We start from the raw sequence: 21,571 nt of genomic DNA, 5'->3' as shown, positions 1-21,571 counted from the left end.
GGATCACTGCCAATAATTGTGATAAAGGATACAATGGATTTCCTTTATAAAAATATTTTTGATAGAAAGTAACTAATTCTATCAATAGGCAAGAAAAACATTACTGCTTTTTGTCATCTAAATTAGGCAAGATTCTGAAATGATAATCCTAATAAATGCATTATATAGGCATCGACATATAGTCATTACAGCTTACCTCTCCATCTCGAGTCTCAATAGTTTTAATCACAACAGTTTTCCTGGAGTGAACTTCAGAGCTGTGATCTAATTCAGGAGCTGTTGAGAGATTAGAAAAAATGCATGCTGCATTTCAGGACTAATATGGTGAGAAGCAAGAGAAGGTGACCATACTTAACTCCTCGTGACATTCGCCAAACATGTATGACAGGGCCGAACCCCTGTACATGTACGGCGTGACAATTGCGTGAGTTCACTCTGAGCGACAGCGCGATCAACAGTGGGTGTCGGCACTATGAGAGCTGACACCCTGCAGCAATGCCCACAATCAGTGCTATCGCCGATCTCAGGAGTTTAACCAATCTGATGCCACTGTAGCACAGCAGGAACTCCCTCTCTGCTCCTATTGGCACAACACAATTGCGATCGTGTTGTGCCGGTGGTCACGTGGTACCGCTCATTACAGGGATGAATATGCGGCTCCACCCCTATGGGGGGGGTACGTGTTTACACGGACCCATTGACTTTAATGGGTCCGTGTGATCCGTGCGCTCCCACGAACACTGACATGTCTCCGTGTTTTTCAAACGGACACACGGTCCGTGAAAACACGCTGACATGTGCAGAGACACATTGATTTTAATGTGTCTACGTGAGTCAGTGTCTCCGGTACGTGAGAAAACTGTCACCACACGTACCGGAGCCACTGACGTGTGAAACCGGCCTTAATACCCTGCAATGCAAAATTCTGAGTATTAGATCAGTGATCAGGGCAGGTAAAGTTGATGTTCCATCCTGGTTGCAAGGTAAAAAAGTAAAGCAAAAGATTTTAAAAATTGTACAAATATTTTTTTCTAAATCACAAAATAAAATAAATTGAAAAAAATATTAATCTAAAAAATGCATATATTTATGTAAAAACAAGAATAAATAAATAGAGTACACATATTTGGTATCGCCAAGTCCAGAACGATCTGACCTCTTAAACTGTCCCACTAGTTAACCCTTTTAATGAACACCATAAAAAAATTAAAATACGTGGTAAAAAACTGTGGGTTTTTTCCATACCACTGAACAAGAAGTGGAATAAAACATGATCAAAATGTCGAATGTAAATAAAAATGGTATAGCTGAAGACGTCACCTTGTCCAACAAACAACAAGTTGCCATGTAGCTCCATCAGCAGAAAAGTAAAAACGTTACAGCTCTCAGAATAAGGCTATGTGCACATGATGTGGATTTAGTGCGGACCCGCAGCGTTTTTTTCCGCGCAGAAACGCTGCAGATCCGCATTGTGATTTACAATAGATAAGTACAATGTAATTCAATGTGAAAAAAAAGCTGTGCAGATGGTGCGGAAAACGCGGATTTAAAAGAAGTGCATGTCACTTCTTTTGTGCGGATCTGCAGCATTTCTGCATCCTTCCATTATAGAAATCCGCAGTGGTAAAAACCGCAGAAAATCCACACAAAATCCGCATCAATTCCACATAAAAACCGCACAAAATCCGCATAAAATCCACGGCAAATCTGCACCTGCGGATTCTGCCAGGAGATGCAGATTTTGTGCAGAAAATTCTGCACCCCATTCCGCAAGGTGTGCACATAAATGTCTCACATAAGGCGTGATCAAAGAATACACTGACCTCGACCATGGTACTATTATAAAGCAATTTTTTATTATTAGAATAATTCTCATAAAAATAACATATAACTACTACAACAAGAAAGGGTACTGGAACCACAAAAAGCGGGACAACTCTGCCATAGGTTAGCCCAGAACAACAGACTGGCTTGTACAAATGTATATTAATCGGGTGGACTGTATGCTTATAGAAGTGACACATATAGTAATGCACTTTAAACAGTAAATATATGTATATAGTAAAGTATGTCACAGCTTTTTATATCATGAAACATAATTATATAAAAGTGACACGTATATTCATGCACATAGTTATCATCTAGGTATAGGTTATGCATATAGACACCTTGTTATGCCAGTAGGGTGGACTGTATGTATATAGGAGTGACACATATAGTGATGCACTAATCTATTAATATATAATACATTGTTTTGTATGTAGGATGAGCCCCCTTTTTAAGGGGCTTTGTATATAGTTAATTAACATTCAAATAGGCACATAAGCGCACTTGAATATGTTTTCACTAGGGTTTCTTTTAATCAATTAACCATGGGCCCCCTGTAGGGATATTTTATGTAGTTTTAGATATAGTATTTATTATAATGAGTTTCTACCCAATCAAGATTAGACTATGGGATGAACACAAATTGCTTCATTTGTTTCCCCTTCCTTACTTCCCTTTTCTTTGTTTTTTTTCATCATTAGTGGGCAGTGCGCTTGCGCGGATCACGGACCTGTGGAGAGCGGCGAACGGTCGCTAGGGAAACGAGGACGCAGAGTCGTACTTACAAACGACCTGTTGCTTCCGACCCCATGACCGGGATCTGGATCTCCATTGGCTACAGGACACTGTAGATCTGCGCAAGCGCCGGAATGTCCCCCGCACTAGGAAGTCCGTACACTAGCATAGCATGGAAGTCACTAAAGAGGAGTTTCCTGTTTCCGTACACTTACGTGTGAAGATATGTAATGCGGGTAGCGGCGCATACAATAGTAGTCATATCACTCCACCTGATTAGAGTTATCATTGGTTCCGGGGCCCAATTACCACCATGCGTACTATATTTAAGCCGGCTAACCCCCTGCCCTGACACGCCTCCTGAAGAAGCGGTGTGAAACGCGCGTCGGGGCAGAGGGACGCCGAGGTCTATCCCCATGTGGCTGGCAATAAGGTATGCCTTATGACACATATATATGTATGCTTTTTGTATGTGGGGGAATATTTGTCATGACATTAGGAGGATTAGCGTTTAGCTACTTAGCTATTGGAAAGTAAATACAGGTCCTTCTCAAAAAATTAGCATATAGTGTTAAATTTCATTATTTACCATAATGTAATGATTACAATTAAACTTTCATATACTATAGATTCATTATCCACCAACTGAAATTTGTCAGGTCTTTTATTGTTTTAATATTGATGATTTTGGCATACAACTCCTGATAACCCAAAAAACCTGTCTCAAAAAATTAGCATATCAAGAAAAGGTTCTCTAAATGACCTATTACCCTAATCTTCTGAATCAACTAATTAACTCTAAACACATGCAAAAGATACCTGAGGCTTTTAAAAACTCCCTGCCTGGTTCATTACTCAAAACCCCCATCATGGGTAAGACTAGCGACCTGACAGATGTCAAGAAGGCCATCATTGACACCCTCAAGCAAGAGGGTAAGACCCAGAAAGAAATTTCTCAACAAATAGGCTGTTCCCAGAGTGCTGTATCAAGGCACCTCAATGGTAAGTCTGTTGGAAGGAAACAATGTGGCAGAAAACGCTGTACAACGAGAAGAGGTGACCGGAACCTGAGGAAGCAGTGGACTGAGTCTGGTGTGGAAACATCCAGAGCCACCGTGCACAGGCGTGTGCAGGAAATGGGCTACAGGTGCCGCATTCCCCAGGTAAAGCCACTTTTGAACCATAAACAGCGGCAGAAGCGCCTGACCTGGGCTACAGAGAAGCAGCACTGGACTGTTGCTAAGTGGTCCCAAGTACTTTTTTCTGATGAAAGCAAATTTTGCATGTCATTCGGAAATCAAGGTGCCAGAGTCTGGAGGAAGACTGGGGAGAAGGAAATGCCAAAATGCCTGAAGTCCAGTGTCAAGTACCCACAGTCAGTGATGGTGTGGGGTGCCATGTCAGCTGCTGGTGTTGGTCCACTGTGTTTCATCAAGGGCAGGGTCAATGCAGCTAGCTATCAGGAGATTTTGGAGCACTTCATGCTTCCATCGGCTGAAATGCTTTATGGAGATGAAGATTTCATTTTTCAGCACGACCTGGCACCTGCTCACAGTGCCAAAACCACTGGTAAATGGTTTACTGACCATGGTATTACTGTGCTCAATTGGCCTGCCAACTCTCCTGACCTGAACCCCATAGAGAATCTGTGGGATATTGTGAAGAGAAAGTTGAGAGACGCAAGACCCAACACTCTGGATGAGCTTAAGGCCGCTATTGAAGCATCCTGGCCCTCCATAACATCTCAGCAGTGTCACAGGCTGATTGCCTCCATGCCACGCCGCATTGAAGCAGTCATTTCTGCCAAAGGATTCCCGACCAAGTATTGAGTGCATAACTGAACATTATTATTTGATGGTTTTTTTGTTTGGTATTAAAAAACACTTTTATTTGATTGGTCGGGTGAAATATGCTAATTTATTGAGACAGGTTTTTTGGGTTATCAGGAGTTGTATGCCAAAATCATCAGTATTAAAACAATAAAAGACCTGACAAATTTCAGTTGGTGGATAATGAATCTATAGTATATGAAAGTTTAATTGTAATCATTACATTATGGTAAATAATGAAATTTAACACTATATGCTAATTTTTTGAGAAGGACCTGTACAGGTAGACAGGTATATTTACCCCTAAATGTTATTACATCATACGGATTCATAAAAGCTATACAGTTGTGGCAGCCGATTGATATACATTTGTACAAGCCAGTCTGTTGTTCTGGGCTAACCTATGGCAGAGTTGTCCCTCTTTTTGTGGTTCCAGTACCCTTTCTTGTTGTATTAGTTATATGTTGTTTTTATGAGAATTATTCTAATAATAAAAAATTGTTTTATAATAGTACCATGGTCGAGGTCAGTGTATTCTTTGATCACGCCTTATGTGAGACATTTAACTGTTAATGGTACAGTGTCCCCCAGAGGGAGTTATGTTGAGAAATAGCATTGAGCAAATCATTGTGTATATATAACGTGTGCACATAGCCTAAAGCAATGCAAAAACAATTATTTTTTTCAATAAAATATTTTTTATTACAAAAATGTGGTATCGCTGTAATTGTACTGACCTGAAAAATAAAGTTGTCCTATCACTTTTACCACATGATGGACGGCGTAAAAAAAACAAAAACATTTCCTAAGTTGCTGGTTTTTATTCATTCTGCCTCCCAAAAATCGGAATATAAAGCAATCTAAAAACGTTGTGTGACCGAAAATGGTACCAATAAAAATGTCAACTCGTCTTTCAAAAAACAAGCACTCACATGACTTTGTTGGCAGAAATATAGAAAAATTACAGATCTTAAAATATGGTGATGCAAAAACATTGTTTTGCAAAAATAAAGGCTCTTTTAGTGTGTGACAGCATTCAAACACAATAAACAGTATGCAGTAAATCTGGTATCACTATAATCGCACTGACCCTAAGAATAAAGTCGTCTAATCACATATGCTGCCCAAAGAATGGCGTAAAAAATAATAAAACCAATTCTTCACTTGCTATTGATTTTTTAATTCTGTCTTCCAAAAATCGCAGTAAGGCTCGGCTCACATTTATCCTTCGCTCTACGCTGAGCGCTTACATCGGGTTTTCCATGTAAAGCTCTGTAATACGTGATTCAGAAAGAACTCGCAACAGAAAATTCCTTATAATGAAGCAGATAGGGATACTGTGGACTCCGTCTGGCCTATGACCTGGATGTAGCCATCTTTTTAAGCATGCATAAAAACAAGGTTGACCAGTTTTGTGCACCTCTGAAAAGAAGGACACAGCTGAACAGAGGCCAGACGGAGTCCTGAATTACTTTGCTGCCTCATTATAGTAAATGGATCCCTCTGGGGGTTCACGTGAATCACATCATTGGGAGATATTGATGGAATCCCCAATGTATGTAAGAGCTCAGCATAGAGCGCCGGATAAATGTGATCCCAAATGTTATGTAAAATGTTCTCAAGAAAAGCTTCAACTCAATCCACAAAAATAGCAAGTTACGGTAAGTCCTTCATCTGTCAATAGAAATATAGGGGGCTTACACGTTACTGAAAGCACAAAGGCTCTGGCTCAAAGCACTAAGGCTACTCGCCTCCAAAATAAATCAAGTGAATTCTGCATTCCCAATCCAAATGCCCGTTTCCTTCTGAGCCTCACAGTGTGCCTAAATTGCAGTTAGCATCCACGTTTGGCATTTCTGTAGCGATGAGAGCCCACTAAATTTACGGGGTCAGTGTCTACAGAAGCACGAGCTGGGTACAATGTACTAAGTATTACAATGTACGGGCACTAAAATGTATGACTACTCTAATGTACGGGCACTACACTGTACTGGGCACTACAATGGCAGATTTGCAATTTTCACTCAGCAACATTCACTACTGCTTGTTTCTGGCAAACACCTATGGAGACAAAATCGTTACTAATTCTGTAGATAAATTCCCAAAGGCGTGTAATTTCCAAAATGGAAACTTGAAAGGTGATTCTACTCTAGCATTTAGAGGCTCTGTATTTGGAGTATGCAAACTATTTTACAATAATTTGTTCTCGAAGAGTCAAATAGCGCTTTTTCCATTCCGAGTGTTGCCATGTGGCTAAGTCGTACTGTACAGCCACATTTTCGATATTGCCATGTTCAGCAGAAATTATATTACAAATTTTGGTGCCATTTTTTCCTATTGTGACAATATAAAATCTGGTGTTAAAACTATTTTTTGGCTGTAAAAATGTAATTATTTTTTCTTCACAGCCCAATGGTATAAAAATCTGTGATACACCCGTGGTGTGCATGAGATCACTGCACCCCTAGATGAAATCATGGAGAGGTGTAGTTTGTAAAATGAGGTCACTTATGGGAGGTTCTGCTTTTCTGGCACGTCTGGGGCTATGCCAATGTGGCATGGTACCCGCAAACCATTCCAGCAAAATGTGCACTGAAATATGGCCCTCCTTCCGTTGTGAGCTTTGCACTGTGCCTTAAGGATATGTGCACACGTAGGAAAAGAGGTGCAGAATTTTCTGCACAAAATCCGCATCTCCTGGCAGAATCCGCAGCTGCGGATTTGCCGCTGTTTTTTTGCGGATTTTTTGCGGATTTTCAGCGGTTTTGGGCCACTGCAGAATTTTAACATGGAGGGGTGCAGAACCGCTGCCGGTCCGCACAAAAGAAGTGACATGCACTTCTTTGAAATCCGCAGCAATTCCGCACTGATTTTTCTGCACCGTCTGCACAGCTTTTTTTTTTCCCCATTGAATAACATTATACTGTACATCACAGTGCGGATCTGCAGCGTTTCGGCGTGGAAAAATCCGCTGCGGATCTGCAGCAAATCCGCATCATGTGCACATAGCCTAAAAGTAGTTTTCGACCACATATGAGGTATGGGCATACTCAGGAGAAAATGGACCATGAAATATGTTATGCAATTTCTCCTAATATCCCTTTTGAAAATTGAAAGCCTTGGGCCAAAGTAACATTTTAGTGGAAAAAATGATAATTTTCCATTGACTCAGCCCAATGTTATACAATTCTGTGAGCCACTTGAGAGTTAAAAATGCAAATAATAATAAATGAATTCCTCAAGAGGTGTAGTTTCTTTCCAAAATTGGGTCACTTGTGAGGGTTTCTGCTGTTTTGGCATGTCAAGGGGTCTTCAAATGTGACATGGCATCCACAATCTTTCCCAGCCAAAATTGCGCTCCGGAATTCAATTGGCCTTGAATTCCCTTCTGAGCCCTGTCGTGTACTCAAACAGTAGTTTTCCACCACATATGGGGTATAGGTATACTGAGGAGCAATTGCACAACAAATGTAAAGGTACCGTCACACTAGGCGATATCGCCAGCGATCCGTGACGTTGCAGCGACCTGGATAGCGATATCGCTGTATTTGACACGCAGCAGCGATCTGGATCCCGCTGTGAAATTGCTGGTCGCTGCTAGAAGGTCTGCACTTTATTTGGTCGCTAGGTCGCCGTGTATCGCCGTGTTTGACAGCAAAAGCAAGGATACCAGCGATATTTTACACTGGTAACCAGGGTAAACATCGGGTTACTAAGCGCAGGGCCGCGCTTAGTAACCCGATGTTTACCCTGGTTACCAGCGTAAAAGTTAAAAAAACAAACAGCACATACTCACCAGCGCGTCCCCCAGCCTCTGCTTCCTGACACTGACTGAGCGCCGGCCCTAAACTGAAAGTGAAAGCACAGCGGTGACGTCACCGCTGTGCTGTTAGGGCCGGAGCTCAGTCAGTGTCAGGAAGCAGAGGCTGGGGGACGCGCTGGTGAGTATGTGCTGTTTGTTTTTTTAACTTTTACGCTGGTAACCAGGGTAAACATCGGGTTACTAAGCGCGGCCCTGCGCTTAGCAACCCGATGCTTACCCTGGTTACCCGGGGACCTCGGCATCGTTGGTCGCTGGAGAGCGGTCTGTGTGACAGCTCTCCAGCGACCACACAGCGACGCTGCAGCGATCGGCATCGCTGTCGCTATCGCTGCAGCGTCGCTTAATGTGACGGTACCTTTAGGGTCCATTTCCTGTTATCCTTGTGAAAATGAAATATTTGGGGATTAAGCAATATTTTTGTGGGAAACGTATTTTTTTTCATTTTCACAGCTCAACGTTATAAGATTTTGTGAAGCACCTGTGGGTTCAAGGTGCTCACCACACATCTAGATAAATTACTTTAGGGGTGATGTTTCATCACTTGTTGGGAGTTGCCACTGTTTAGGCACATCAGGGGGTCTGCAAATGCGATGTGGTGTCCGCTATCTATTCTAGGCAATTTTGCGCTCCAAAAGTCAAATGGCGCTACTTTCCTTCAGAGCCATGGCGTGCAGCGAAACCATAATTTTCCTCCACATATGGGTATCGGCGTACTCAGAAGAATCTGCACAACAAATTATATGGTCCATTTTCTCCTATTACTCTTGTAAAAATGAACATTTTTGTTGGAAAAATGTAAATGTTAATTTTTTTCTTCCACATTGTTTTAATAGCTGTGAACCACCTGAAGGGTTAATAAACTTCTTGAATGTGGTTTTGAGCACTTTGAGTGGTGCAGTTTTTAAAATGGTGTCACTTTAAGGTATTTTCTGTGATATAATCCCCTCAAATTCACTTCAAACATGACTTGGTCCCTAAAAAAAACAGTTTTTAAATTTGGATGGAAAAATGAGAAATTGCTGACAAATTTTTAACCCTTCTAACTTCCTACCAAAACAAAATTATGTTTAAAAAATAATGCTGATGTGAAGTCTTGTGGGAATGTTATAAATTATGTTGTACAGCATGACTAACTGGTTTAAGGATATAAAAATTTAAAGTTTGAAAATTGCAAAATTTTCAACCAAATTCCGATATTTTCACAAATACAAAAATTTCGACCTAAATTTACCACTAACATAAAGTAGAATATGTCTCGGAAAAAACATTCTCGGATTCACTGGGATACGTTAAAGCTTTCCATCGTTAAAGTGACACTGGTCAGAATTGTAAACTTTGGCCTAGTCAGGAAGGTGAAAACAGGCTTCGGGGTGAAGGGGTTAAAGGGGTTTTCCAACGAGCACATATTAATTACATATTAATCAATAGATCTTAGAATAAAAATAAGTTCCATAATTGGATGTGTTAAAAAAATGTTCCATTCCCCAAATAATCTTTTACATGTGCTCCTGCTGTGTACTGTGAAAAAGCTGTGTCTGACTGTACAGAAACAGTTGGATATATCACAGCTCCTGGGAAAGTGAGGAAGCAAAAGAGAATATGCAGGCATCGAGAGGAAGTCAAAGAGCAGCCACAGCACACCTCTTGAAGTTCCATTCGCCCGAATGCGGGGACAATGAAGCTGACACTGATTGGATGCAGGGCTTGTGTGACTTAACATCCTCAGGTGAGCCCTCTGAATGCCAGTTCTGGAACAGTGCTGACACCGGAGGTGATTATAAGGGTATGTTTCCACGGTCAGGAATCACTGCATGTTTGACGTTACGTAGAGCCGCAGCATCAAACACGCAGCGTCCAGATGTTACAGCAAAGTGGAGGGGATTTCCTGAAATCCCGTCTCCACTATGCGTTAAAAGACGCAGAAAGCAGCATGTCTGTTTACATCGCTGTACCGTAAATTTCCCATAGACTATCATTAGATGCGATAAAAGCGCATTTAATGATTAGTCACATACAGGTCCTTCTCAAAAAATTAGCATATAGTGTTAAATTTCATTATTTACCATAATGTAATGATTACAATTAAACTTTCATATATTATAGATTCATTATCCACCAACTGAAATTTGTCAGGTCTTTTATTGTTTTAATACTGATGATTTTGGCATACAACTCCTGATAACCCAAAAAACCTGTCTCAATAAATTAGCATGTCAAGAAAAGGTTCTCTAAATGACCTATTACCCTAATCTTCTGAATCAACTAATTAATTCTAAACACATGCAAAAGATACCTGAGGCTTTTAAAAACTCCCTGCCTGGTTCATTACTCAAAACCCCCATCATGGGTAAGACTAGCGACCTGACAGATGTCAAGAAGGCCATCATTGACACCCTCAAGCAAGAGGGTAAGACCCAGAAAGAAATTTCTCAACAAATAGGCTGTTCCCAGAGTGCTGTATCAAGGCACCTCAATGGTAAGTCTGTTGGAAGGCAAAAATGTGGCAGAAAACGCTGTACAACGAGAAGAGGTGACCGGACCTTGAGGAAGATTGTGGAGAAGGACCGATTCCAGACCTTGGGGAACCTGAGGAAGCAGTGGACTGAGTCTGGTGTGGAAACATCCAGAGCCACCGTGCACAGGCGTGTGCAGGAAATGGGCTACAGGTGCCGCATTCCCCAGGTAAAGCCACTTTTGGACCATAAACAGCGGCAGAAGCGCCTGACCTGGGCTACAGATTACAAATTTTGCATGTCATTCGGAAATCAAGGTGCCAGAGTCTGGAGGAAGACTGGGGAGAAGGAAATGCCAAAATGCCTGAAGTCCAGTGTCAAATACCCACAGTCAGTGATGGTGTGGGGTGCCATGTCAGCTGCTGGTGTTGGTCCACTGTGTTTCATCAAGGGCAGGGTCAATGCAGCTAGCTATCAGGAGATTTTGGAGCACTTCATGCTTCCATCGGCTGAAATGCTTTATGGAGATGAAGATTTCATTTTTCAGCACGACCTGGCACCTGCTCACAGTGCCAAAACCACTGGTAAATGGTTTACTGACCATGGTATTACTGTGCTCAATTGGCCTGCCAACTCTCCTGACCTGAACCCCATAGAGAATCTGTGGGATATTGTGAAGAGAAAGTTGAGAGACGCAAGACCCAACACTCTGGATGAGCTTAAGGCCGCTATTGAAGCATCCTGGGCCTCCATAACATCTCAGCAGTGTCACAGGCTGATTGCCTCCATGCCACGCCGCATTGAAGCAGTCATTTCTGCCAAAGGATTCCCGACCAAGTATTGAGTGCATAACTGAACATTATTATTTGATGGTTTTTTTGTTTGGTATTAAAAAACACTTTTATTTGATTGGACGGGTGAAATATGCTAATTTATTGAGACAGGTTTTTTGGGTTATCAGGAGTTGTATGCCAAAATCATCAGTATTAAAACAATAAAAGACCTGACAAATTTCAGTTGGTGGATAATGAATCTATAATATATGAAAGTTTAATTGTAATCATTACATTATGGTAAATAATGAAATTTAACACTATATGCTAATTTTTTGAGAAGGACCTGTACATAGTAACTGCGTAAACGCAGCTTACTACTCATGTCTACAAATTTAAATAATCTCTTACCTGTCAGACCGCCGGAAGTCTGCATCCACTGCAGTTCTTGCGATAACTTAGCTTACTGCGATAACTGCTGTGCACGTGACCGGGGGTTATCTCCGGTCACTAGGCTAGTTCTCACAATCAGCTGATCACCTGATTGTGAGAACAATGCTGTGTAGGTGATCACTGGAGAGTTATCTCCGGCAGTCATCTACAAGCTCTGCTATGTCTGGATGTCAGGCATCCAGATGTAGCAGTGCTGGACTCGTCGTGGAACACTCGTTATTAAATGGAGTGCATCGGAACAGGGAGTATACTGTTGGTTTATTATTTTTTATTTTTTTCCAGGAGAACGATGGCGTCGCAGGAATGAGCGTACAATAAAGATGGCAAAACTGTGTGGTGTTTTATTTCATTAAAATACTTTATTCTGAATGTGTGCGTGTTTTATTAACCCTTTACCAACTATAAAATTAGTAATGGTAGGTATGTTATTGACACCTCTCCATTACTAAGCCGGCTTAATATCACAAAGGTGACATTAACACCTTATTACCCCATATGCCACTGCTACAGGGCAGTGGGAAGAGAGAGGCTATGTGCCAGAATTGGCGCATCTTACAGATGCGCCATTTCTGGGGCGGCTGGGAATTGGTATTTGTAGCCAGGGGTGGCCAATATCCATGGCCCCTCTCTAGGCTATGAATATCAGCCCGCAGCTGTCTGCATAGCCTTTCTGGCTATAAATTTTTTTGGGGGTCCCCCTATTTTAATAGCCAGTAAAGGCTAAGTATACAGCTGCAGGCTGATATTCATAGCCTTGTAAGCTCCATGGTTATTAACCCCTTCCTACGCTACAAACATCGTCCCCCAGTTACTGGCTTTCCCACTCTGGACTTGAAAATTGCGCGGGAGCCCACGCAATTTTTTTTCCATTTTTTTTTAAATTAAACAGATATTGTATTTAAGGCCGGGGTTACACTTGCGAGGAACTCGCACCTCAATACCCGACACTGTCACCGGCACTCGGGACCGGAGCGTTCAGCTGCATACAAATATATGCAGCCGCACACTCTGGTCCCGAGTGCCGGATGCAGTGCCGGGTATTGAGGTGCGAGCGTCATGCGAGTTTCTTGCAAGTGTGACCCCGGCCTAATGCAGATTTCGTGTGTGTGTGTGTCTTTACATAAGGCCAGGGTCACACATACGAGAAACTCGGACGAGTCTCACATCTTAATACCCGGCACTGCCGCAGTCACTCGGGAGCGCCGCGTGCGGCTGCATAGAAACACATGCAGCCGCACGCTCTGCTCCCGAGTGCTGGCAGCAGTGCCGGGTATTAAGATGCAAGACTCGTCCGAGTTTCCCCCATGTGTGATCCCAGCCTAACTCTTTATGTACCATTTTATTATGTTTATTACTAAACAAAGGGCTTGGTATTATCTATCGATCTATCTGATCTATCGTATCTATCCCATATCTATCGTATCTATCCTATCTATTTATCTATCGATATATATATCTAGCTATCCATAGATATATCTTTCTATCTATAGATATATCGATAGATAGATATATCTATGGATAGATAATAGCTATATCGATAGTATTTTATTCTGAATACCTCTCCTCACATGTAAAGCGCCATGGATTAAATGGCGCTATAATAATAAATAATAATAATAAAAGGTCAATAACTGGGGAATGAGTATTCTTAGAAACACTTGTTCCGAACTATCAGTTTGTTGAAACTGGCTGGCAGAACGCTCGTTCGTGGCAAGTGATGTTTTTTTAGCCAGCTTAAAAATCATTGTTGTCGGCTGCACATTATCCTGTGTAAATAGGACATAATATTATATGCACACAGAACAATGGTATTACCGATGGAAAGGTGATCGACCAATCTAACGCTTTATTAGCTTGCATGTGGTTCATCAGCAAATGTTTAACAGCCGAGGTCAACAAGATTAAAAAACAGTATTAATGGACTATGAAGGAGAATCACCTACCTGGGTTTTTAATACTGAGAGACGTCATGGAATGAATCGGTACAACAATCCTAAAAAAAAAAAACAAAGGTTGAGTGAAAAATAACATTTCCTAAAAAAATTCATATAATGTACAAATCTTTTATAGGATGATTGCATTGACATGGATCGTCTTAGAATAACAATAATATATAACCATCTGGCTCCGGATGTATTTGTCCACTTGTCTACATGCCCATTTTCATGTGCAGCCATTTATTTCAGCTTACTAAAAGACTTTGTTAGTTGCCTGTTTAGTCAGTTTAGAGCAGTATTTCCCAAACTCCAGTCCTCACGGCTCCCAACAGGTCATGTTTTCAGGATTTCCATAGTGCTGCACAAGTGGGAGAACTCCTGATACTTCCATCACCTGTGCAATACTAAGGAAATCCTGAAAACATGACCTGTTGGGGTCCGGGAGGACTGGAGTTTGTGAAACACTGGTTTAGAGTATGACCTTAGGGTATGTGCACACAAAGTTTTTTGAGAAGTTTTCTGGAGCAGATCTGCTCAAAAAAAAGGTCTGAAAAATTGCTTCAAAATACTTCAAAGATTATTATTATTATTATTATTATTATTAATTTCTATTGGAGAAAAAAGTTTATAAGTTCAGTCATTATAGCATTTTGTTCTGCTGCACATTTTGAAAAATACCTGGTGAGAAAGTGACTATTGATAAAATCTGCCCCATACTAAACAAATGTCCACTCAAAAAAGGATACAAAAACACTTCAAAAAGTATTCAAGACCACTATAAGGGAAAGGAAACCTCCTCCAAAAACTCTCCATGGCTATGTGTACACGGCACCTTCTGGGCACTGGCATATGCATCAGGTTTTCCTAGGCAAAGCTGCTTCAGGAAAATGCTGATGCTTGTTTTCCTGAACCACCTCATCGGCGGCTTTGTTGTCGTTTTTGCGTCATTTGCTCTTTTGAAATATACAAAAAAGTTTAGTGTCTGCTCACCATCTCCTAGAGCGCGCGGATCCTGCTGTGCAGCAAGTTTTTCAGAAATTGAAAGGAATAAGTGCAGCGCTGTAAGTCCATAAAATCCATTTTCTTTTAATCCATAGCTTCAAATAACATTAAAACAATTAAGTCAATGATTAAGATGCACATTTTTGCGTTGAAACGCGTATGATTTTAATGTCTGGACTATGACTTAATTGTTTTAATGTTATTTGAAGCTATGGATTAAAAGAAAACGGATTTTATGGACTTACAGTGCTGGACTTATTCCTTTCAATTTGCTCTCTTGCTCTATACTGTCAAGTGTAGACAGCAGACAACTTCCACTAGGAGGCATCCTAGTCTCTGAAACCCTGAAGCAGTTAAGCAGGACATTTGACAGAGCATGGGCACAGCAACATAGTTTGACATTGCTGTGAATTATGGACATTTTATGGGGCACTTTTACCAGGCGGACATCAGGTGGAATCCGCCTGAAAAAAACAACGTGTGTCACCACACCAAAGTGAAAGCGTTTGTTGAAGAAAACTCATCGTTCATGACCACCTCAAAAAAACTCTGTGCACTTAGCCTTAAACATGGCTGGTATGTTCACGTGCAGCTGTTTTTTACGCATTTAATAAATATGGTACATATCCTTTGTATGGGGCCAAGTTCACACATTCAGTATTTGGTCAGTATTTTACTTCAGTATTTGTAAGCCAAAACCAGGAGTGGAACAATCAGAGAAACAAATCACCGCTTCTGTATTTATCACCCATTCCTGGTTTTGGCTTACAAATACTGAGGTAAAATCCTGACCAAATACTAAATGTTGTGTGAATGTGGCCTTATGTTATTCTATGTATAATATAAGACTATTATTGTATAATCATCTCATAGATAAATGTCATATGACTTTTTCAAATCTACAGTACTTCAATATTAAAAATATCAGCTACTACAATTGATACTACTACTACTACATAATAATGAAAACTTGCCTTTACAGGTTGATTTAACACGGATGGGAAATATATTTCATTACAAATTTTGCACCATTTTGCTTTTGCAGGCTTTTTGTTTCTCTGCACATTCAACTTTATTGTGGTATGTGGTCATAAATCAACTAAGAGGAGATCATAAAAAGAAAAATTTTTAAAAAAAGTTAAGTTGTCTGAAGAGACAATTTGCATACCTCCCAACCGTCCCGGATCCAGCGGGACTGTCCCGATTTTGACAGTCTCCCCCGCTGTCACGGCCGGGACAAGTATGTCCCGAACTGGTTGGGAGGTGTGCAATGTATCAGCCGGTCATCCCTGCACCCGCAGAGCCTTACACCACATATTGGCTGCTCTGTTCGCACAGGACCTGTCATGAGGTCACAGGAGGGGAGAAGTCAGGGGTCACATGATCGGGACCTCCGTGGATTGCAGGACTCGGCTGTGCTGGTTGCCAACTTGCCATGGTGCTGCTGGATGAGGTAAGTAAGCTGCCTTGTGTGGGGTCAGGAGGTGTACAGTGTGGATGTAGCAGAGCCATGTCTGTGTATGAGGTGTATGGAGCGGAGCTGTGTGTGTATGAGGTGTATGGAGCGGAGCTAAATGTGTACGAGGTGTACAGAGCGGAATTGTGTGTGTATGAGGTGTATGGAGTGGAGCCGTGTGTACAGAGCGGAGCCGCATGTGCAAAGTGTACGGAGCGCAGCCCTGGGTGTAGGAGTAGCTCTATGTGGCCATTATATGGTACGAAGTATCATGTGCGGCCAATCTACAGTATGGAGCATCATGTGCAGCCAATATACAGTATGGAGCATCATGTGCGGTCATTATACAGTATGGAGCATCATGTGCAGTCATTATACAGTATGGAGCATCATTTGCGGTCATTATACAGTATGAAGCATCATGTGCAGCCAATATACAGTATGGAGCATCATGTGCGGTCATTATACAGTATGGAGCATCATGTGCAGTCATTACACAGTATGGAGCATCATGTGCAGTCATTATACAGTATGGAACATCATGTGTGGCCATTATACAGTATGGAGCACCAAGTGCGGTCATTATACAGTATGGAGCTTCATGTGGGCCCATTATACAGTATGGAGCATCATGTGTGGTCATTATACTGTATGGAGCATCATGTGTTGCTATTATACAGTATGGAGCATCATGTGCGGCCAATATACAGTATGGACCATCATGTGTGGTCATTATACAGTATGGAGAATCATGTGTGGCCATTATACGGTACGAACTATCATGTGCGACCAATATACAGTATGGAGCATCATGTGCAGTCACTACTGATCAGACTGATACCTAGTCCCGACCTATTCAAGCGCGCTTTGAAAACCCATCTCTTCAAACAAGCCTACCACATCAACCACTCAGTAAACTAACTTTGCCCTGTTCCCTCCTTCCAAATATTACTCTGAATCTGCACCCTACTATTCATCTGTCTCCACACCCTCCATACACATAACTGCACTTGTTACTTGACTATTGCACTTAAACACACGGGCTGATGACCGGATCATGCAGCTTTGTATGAAAATCCCTATTTATTATAATTGCCAGACCTGAAATAACAAGCACTTTTCACCTATTGTGTCCCCCCATTTCCTTGTAGATTGTAAGCTTGCGAGCAGGGAACTCACCCCTAATGTCACTGTTTAAATTGTCTTAAGTCGTACCGAATTTATTGTTTGTACATGTCCCCGCTTAATTGTAAAGTGCTGCGGAATATGTTGGCACTATATAAATAAAAATTATTATTATTATTATACAGTATGGAGCATCATGTGCGGTCATTATACAGTATGGAGCATCATGTGCAGCCAATATACAGTATGGAGCATTATGTGTGGTCATTATACAGTATGAAGAATCATGTGTGGCCATTATACAGTATGGAGCACCATGTGTGGCCATTATACAGTATGGAGCATCATGCGTTATGATCTGGTGGCCTAGGAGCAGCATGGACGAGCTCTGGAGTAGGTGGCCTCTATACTGACCGCAGACCCTGAACTTAACATCGCAACTATAAGTAGCCGTGGGATGTTCCTGTCACTCCCTCGACACCTCGTCACAGCCGGAGGACTAATTACCCCTAAAGAAAGATACAGGAAAACTATCTTGCCTCAGAGAAAAACCCCAAAGGAAAGACAGCCCCCCACAAATATTGACTGTGAGAGGAGAGGGAAATTACAAACGCAGACTGAAAACAGAATTTAGCAAAGGAGGCCACGCTACCTAGAAAGAAAAGACAGGACAGAGTACTGTGCGGTCAGTATTAAAATACTACAAAAATCCACCACAGAGAATACAAAAATCTCCACACCTAACTAAAGGCATGGAGGGTAACTCTGCGACTCCAGAGCTTCCAGCTTGGCTGAATAAATCCTTACACAGACAAAGCTGGACAAGAAAAACATAGCAATTCACTGAACTATAAAGTCCACCGCATGTGGACTGCAAAAACAAAGCCAGGACTTATCTTTGATGATTTGGACAATCCAGCAGGAGAAACCAAGCAGAGATGTGAATCCTAAAGAAAACAATGGACAACTGGCACTCACTAAAGGGTGAAGCCAGACTAAATAGCCCCGTCCAAAGTGGAAGCACCTGATGACTGCTGTGAAGGACAAACAGCAGCACTACCACTTATAACCACCGGAGGGAGCCCAAGAGCAGAACCCACAACAGAATTCACAACAATCATGTGCGGCCAATATACAGTAGGGAGCATCATGTGTGGTCATTATACAGTATGGAGCATCATGTGGAGCCATTATACAGTATAAAGCATCATGTGTGGTCATTATACAGTATGGAGCATCATGTGCAGTCATTATACAGTATGGAGCATCATGTGTGGTCATTATACAGTATGGAGCATCATGTGGGGCCATTATACAGTATGGAGCATCATGTGTGGTCATTATACAGTATGGAGCATCATGTGTGGTCATTATACAGTATGGAGAATCATGTGTGGCCATTATACAGTATGGAGCACCATGTGTGGCCATTATGCAGTATGGAGCATCATGTGCGGCCAATATACAGTATGGACCATCATGTGTGGTCATTATACAGTATGGAGAATCATGTGTGGCCATTATACGGTACGAAGTATCATGTGCGGCCAATATACAGTATGGAGCATCATGTGTGGTCATTATACAGTATGGAGCATCATGTGGAGCCATTATACAGTATAAAGCATCATGTGTGGTCATTATACAGTATGGAGCATCATGTGCAGTCATTATACAGTATGGAGCATCATGTGTGGTCATTATACAGTATGGAGCATCATGTGGGGCCATTATACAGTATGGAGCATCATGTGTGGTCATTATACAGTATGGAGAATCATGTGTGGCCATTATACAGTATGGAGCATCATGTGTGGCCATTATACAGTATGGAGCATCATGTGTAGCCAGTATACAGTATGGAGCATCATTTGCGGTCATTATACAGTATGGAGCATCATGTGCAGCCAATATACAGTATGGAGCATCATGTGCGGTCATTATACAGTATGGAGCATCATGTGCAGTCATTATACAGTATGGATCATCATGTGCGGTCATTATGCAGTATGGAGCATCATGTGCGGCCAATATACAGTATGGAGCATCATGTGCGGTCATTATAAAGTATGGAGCATCATGTGCGGTCATTATACAGTATGGAGCATCATGTGTGGTCATTATACAGTATGGAGCATCATGTGTGGTCACTATACAGTATGGAGCATCATGTGTGGCCATTATACAGTATGGAGCACCATGTGCGGTAATTATACAGTATGGAGCATTATGTGGGGCCATTATACAGTATGGAGCATCATGTGTTGCCATTATACGGTATGGAGCATCATGTGCAGCCAATATACAGTATGGAGCATCATGTGCGGTCATTATACAGTATGGAGCATCATGTACAGCCAATATACAGTATGGAGCATCATGTGCGATCATTATACAGTATGGAGCATCATGTGCGATCATTATACAGTATGGAGCATCATGTGCTGCCAATATACAGTATGGAGCATCATGTGTGGTCATTATACAGTATGGAGCATCATGTGTGGTCATTATACAGTATGGAGAATCATGTGTGGCCATTATACAGTATGGAGCACCATGTGTGGCCATTATGCAGTATGGAGCATCATGTGCGGCCAATATACAGTATGGACCATCATGTGTGGTCATTATACAGTATGGAGAATCATGTGTGGCCATTATACGGTACGAAGTATCATGTGCGGCCAATATACAGTATGGAGCATCATGTGCAGTCACTACTGATCAGACTGATACCTAGCCCCGACCTATTCAAGCGCGCTTTGAAAACCCATCTCTTCAAACAAGCCTACCACATCAACCACTCAGTAAACTAACTTTGCCCTGTTCCCTCCTTCCAAATATTACTCTGAATCTGCACCCTACTATTCATCTGTCTCCACACCCTCCATACACATAACTGCACTTGTTACTTGACTTAAACACACGGGCTGATGACCGGATCATGCAGCTTTGTATGAAAATCCCTATTTATTATAATTGCCAGACCTGAAATAACAAGCACTTTTCACCTATCGTGTCCCCCCATTTCCTTGTAGATTGTAAGCTTGCGAGCAGGGAACTCACCCCTAATGTCACTGTTTAAATTGTCTTAAGTCGTACCGAATTTATTGTTTGTACATGTCCCCGCTTAATTGTAAAGTGCTGCGGAATATGTTGGCACTATATAAATAAAAATTATTATTATTATTATTATACAGTATGGAGCATCATGTGCGGTCATTATACAGTATGGAGCATCATGTGCAGCCAATATACAGTATGGAGCATCATGTGTGGTCATTATACAGTATGGAGCATCATGTGTGGTCATTATACAGTATGGAGAATCATGTATGGCCATTATACAGTATGGAGCACCATGTGTGGCCATTATACAGTATGGAGCATCATGTGCGGCCAATATACAGTAGGGAGCATCATGTGTGGTCATTATACAGTATGGAGCATCGTGTGGAGCCATTATACAGCATGGAGCATTGTGGGGCCTGTTGTGAAATTGGATTCTGGGCTCCCCCGGTGGCCACTTGTGGAATTGTACTTGTGTGCATCATCCCCTCTGTTTACCTGCTCCTATCAGGATGTGGGAGTCGCTATATAACCTTGCTCCTCTGTCAGTTTCATGCCGGTCAACAATGTAATCAGAAGCCTTTCTGTGCATGTTCCTGCTACTAGACAACTCCCAGCTAAGTTGGACTTTTGTCCTTGTGTGTTTTTGCATTTTGTTCCTGTTCACAGCTGCTGTTTCGTTACTGTGTCTGGAAAGCTCTTGTGAGCGGAAATTGCCACTCTGGTGTTATGAGTTAATGCTAGAGTCTTAAAGTAATTTCTGGATGGTGTTTTGATAGGGTTTTCTGCTGACCATGAAAGTGCCCTTTCTGTCTTCTTGCTATCTAGTAAGCGGACCTCGATTTTTGCTAAACCTATTTTCATACTACGTTTGTCATTTCATCTAAAATCACCGCCAATATATGTGGGGGCCTCTGTCTGCCTTTTGGGAAAATTTCTCTAGAGGTGAGCCAGGACTGTCTTTTCCTCTGCTAGGATTAGGTAGTTCTCCGGCTGGCGCTGGGCATCTAGGGATAAAAAAACGTAGGCATGCTACCCGGCCACTTCTAGTTGTGCGGCAGGTTTAGTTCATGGTCAGTATAGTTT

General features: G+C 41.8%; 1 protein-coding gene across 1 annotated transcript in view; it reads right to left on the bottom strand.

Annotated features, from left to right (window-relative positions):
- Positions 1–21,571, bottom strand: part of PRPH (peripherin) — a 50,640-nt gene that overhangs the window by 1,495 nt on the left and 27,574 nt on the right. Inside the window, exons 7-8 of the mRNA XM_077297489.1 lie at positions 13,837–13,886; positions 197–276 (exon numbers count right to left, since the gene is read on the bottom strand). Of these exons, the coding sequence (XP_077153604.1) occupies positions 197–276; positions 13,837–13,886 (130 nt within the window). The remainder of the gene's footprint in view (positions 1–196; positions 277–13,836; positions 13,887–21,571) is intronic.

This window comes from Ranitomeya variabilis, chromosome 3, assembly GCF_051348905.1.
Source record: "Ranitomeya variabilis isolate aRanVar5 chromosome 3, aRanVar5.hap1, whole genome shotgun sequence".
Taxonomy (NCBI): Eukaryota; Metazoa; Chordata; class Amphibia; order Anura; family Dendrobatidae; genus Ranitomeya; species Ranitomeya variabilis.
Note: the sequence above shows the minus strand (reverse complement) of the source record. Positions and strands in the feature narration are given on the sequence as shown.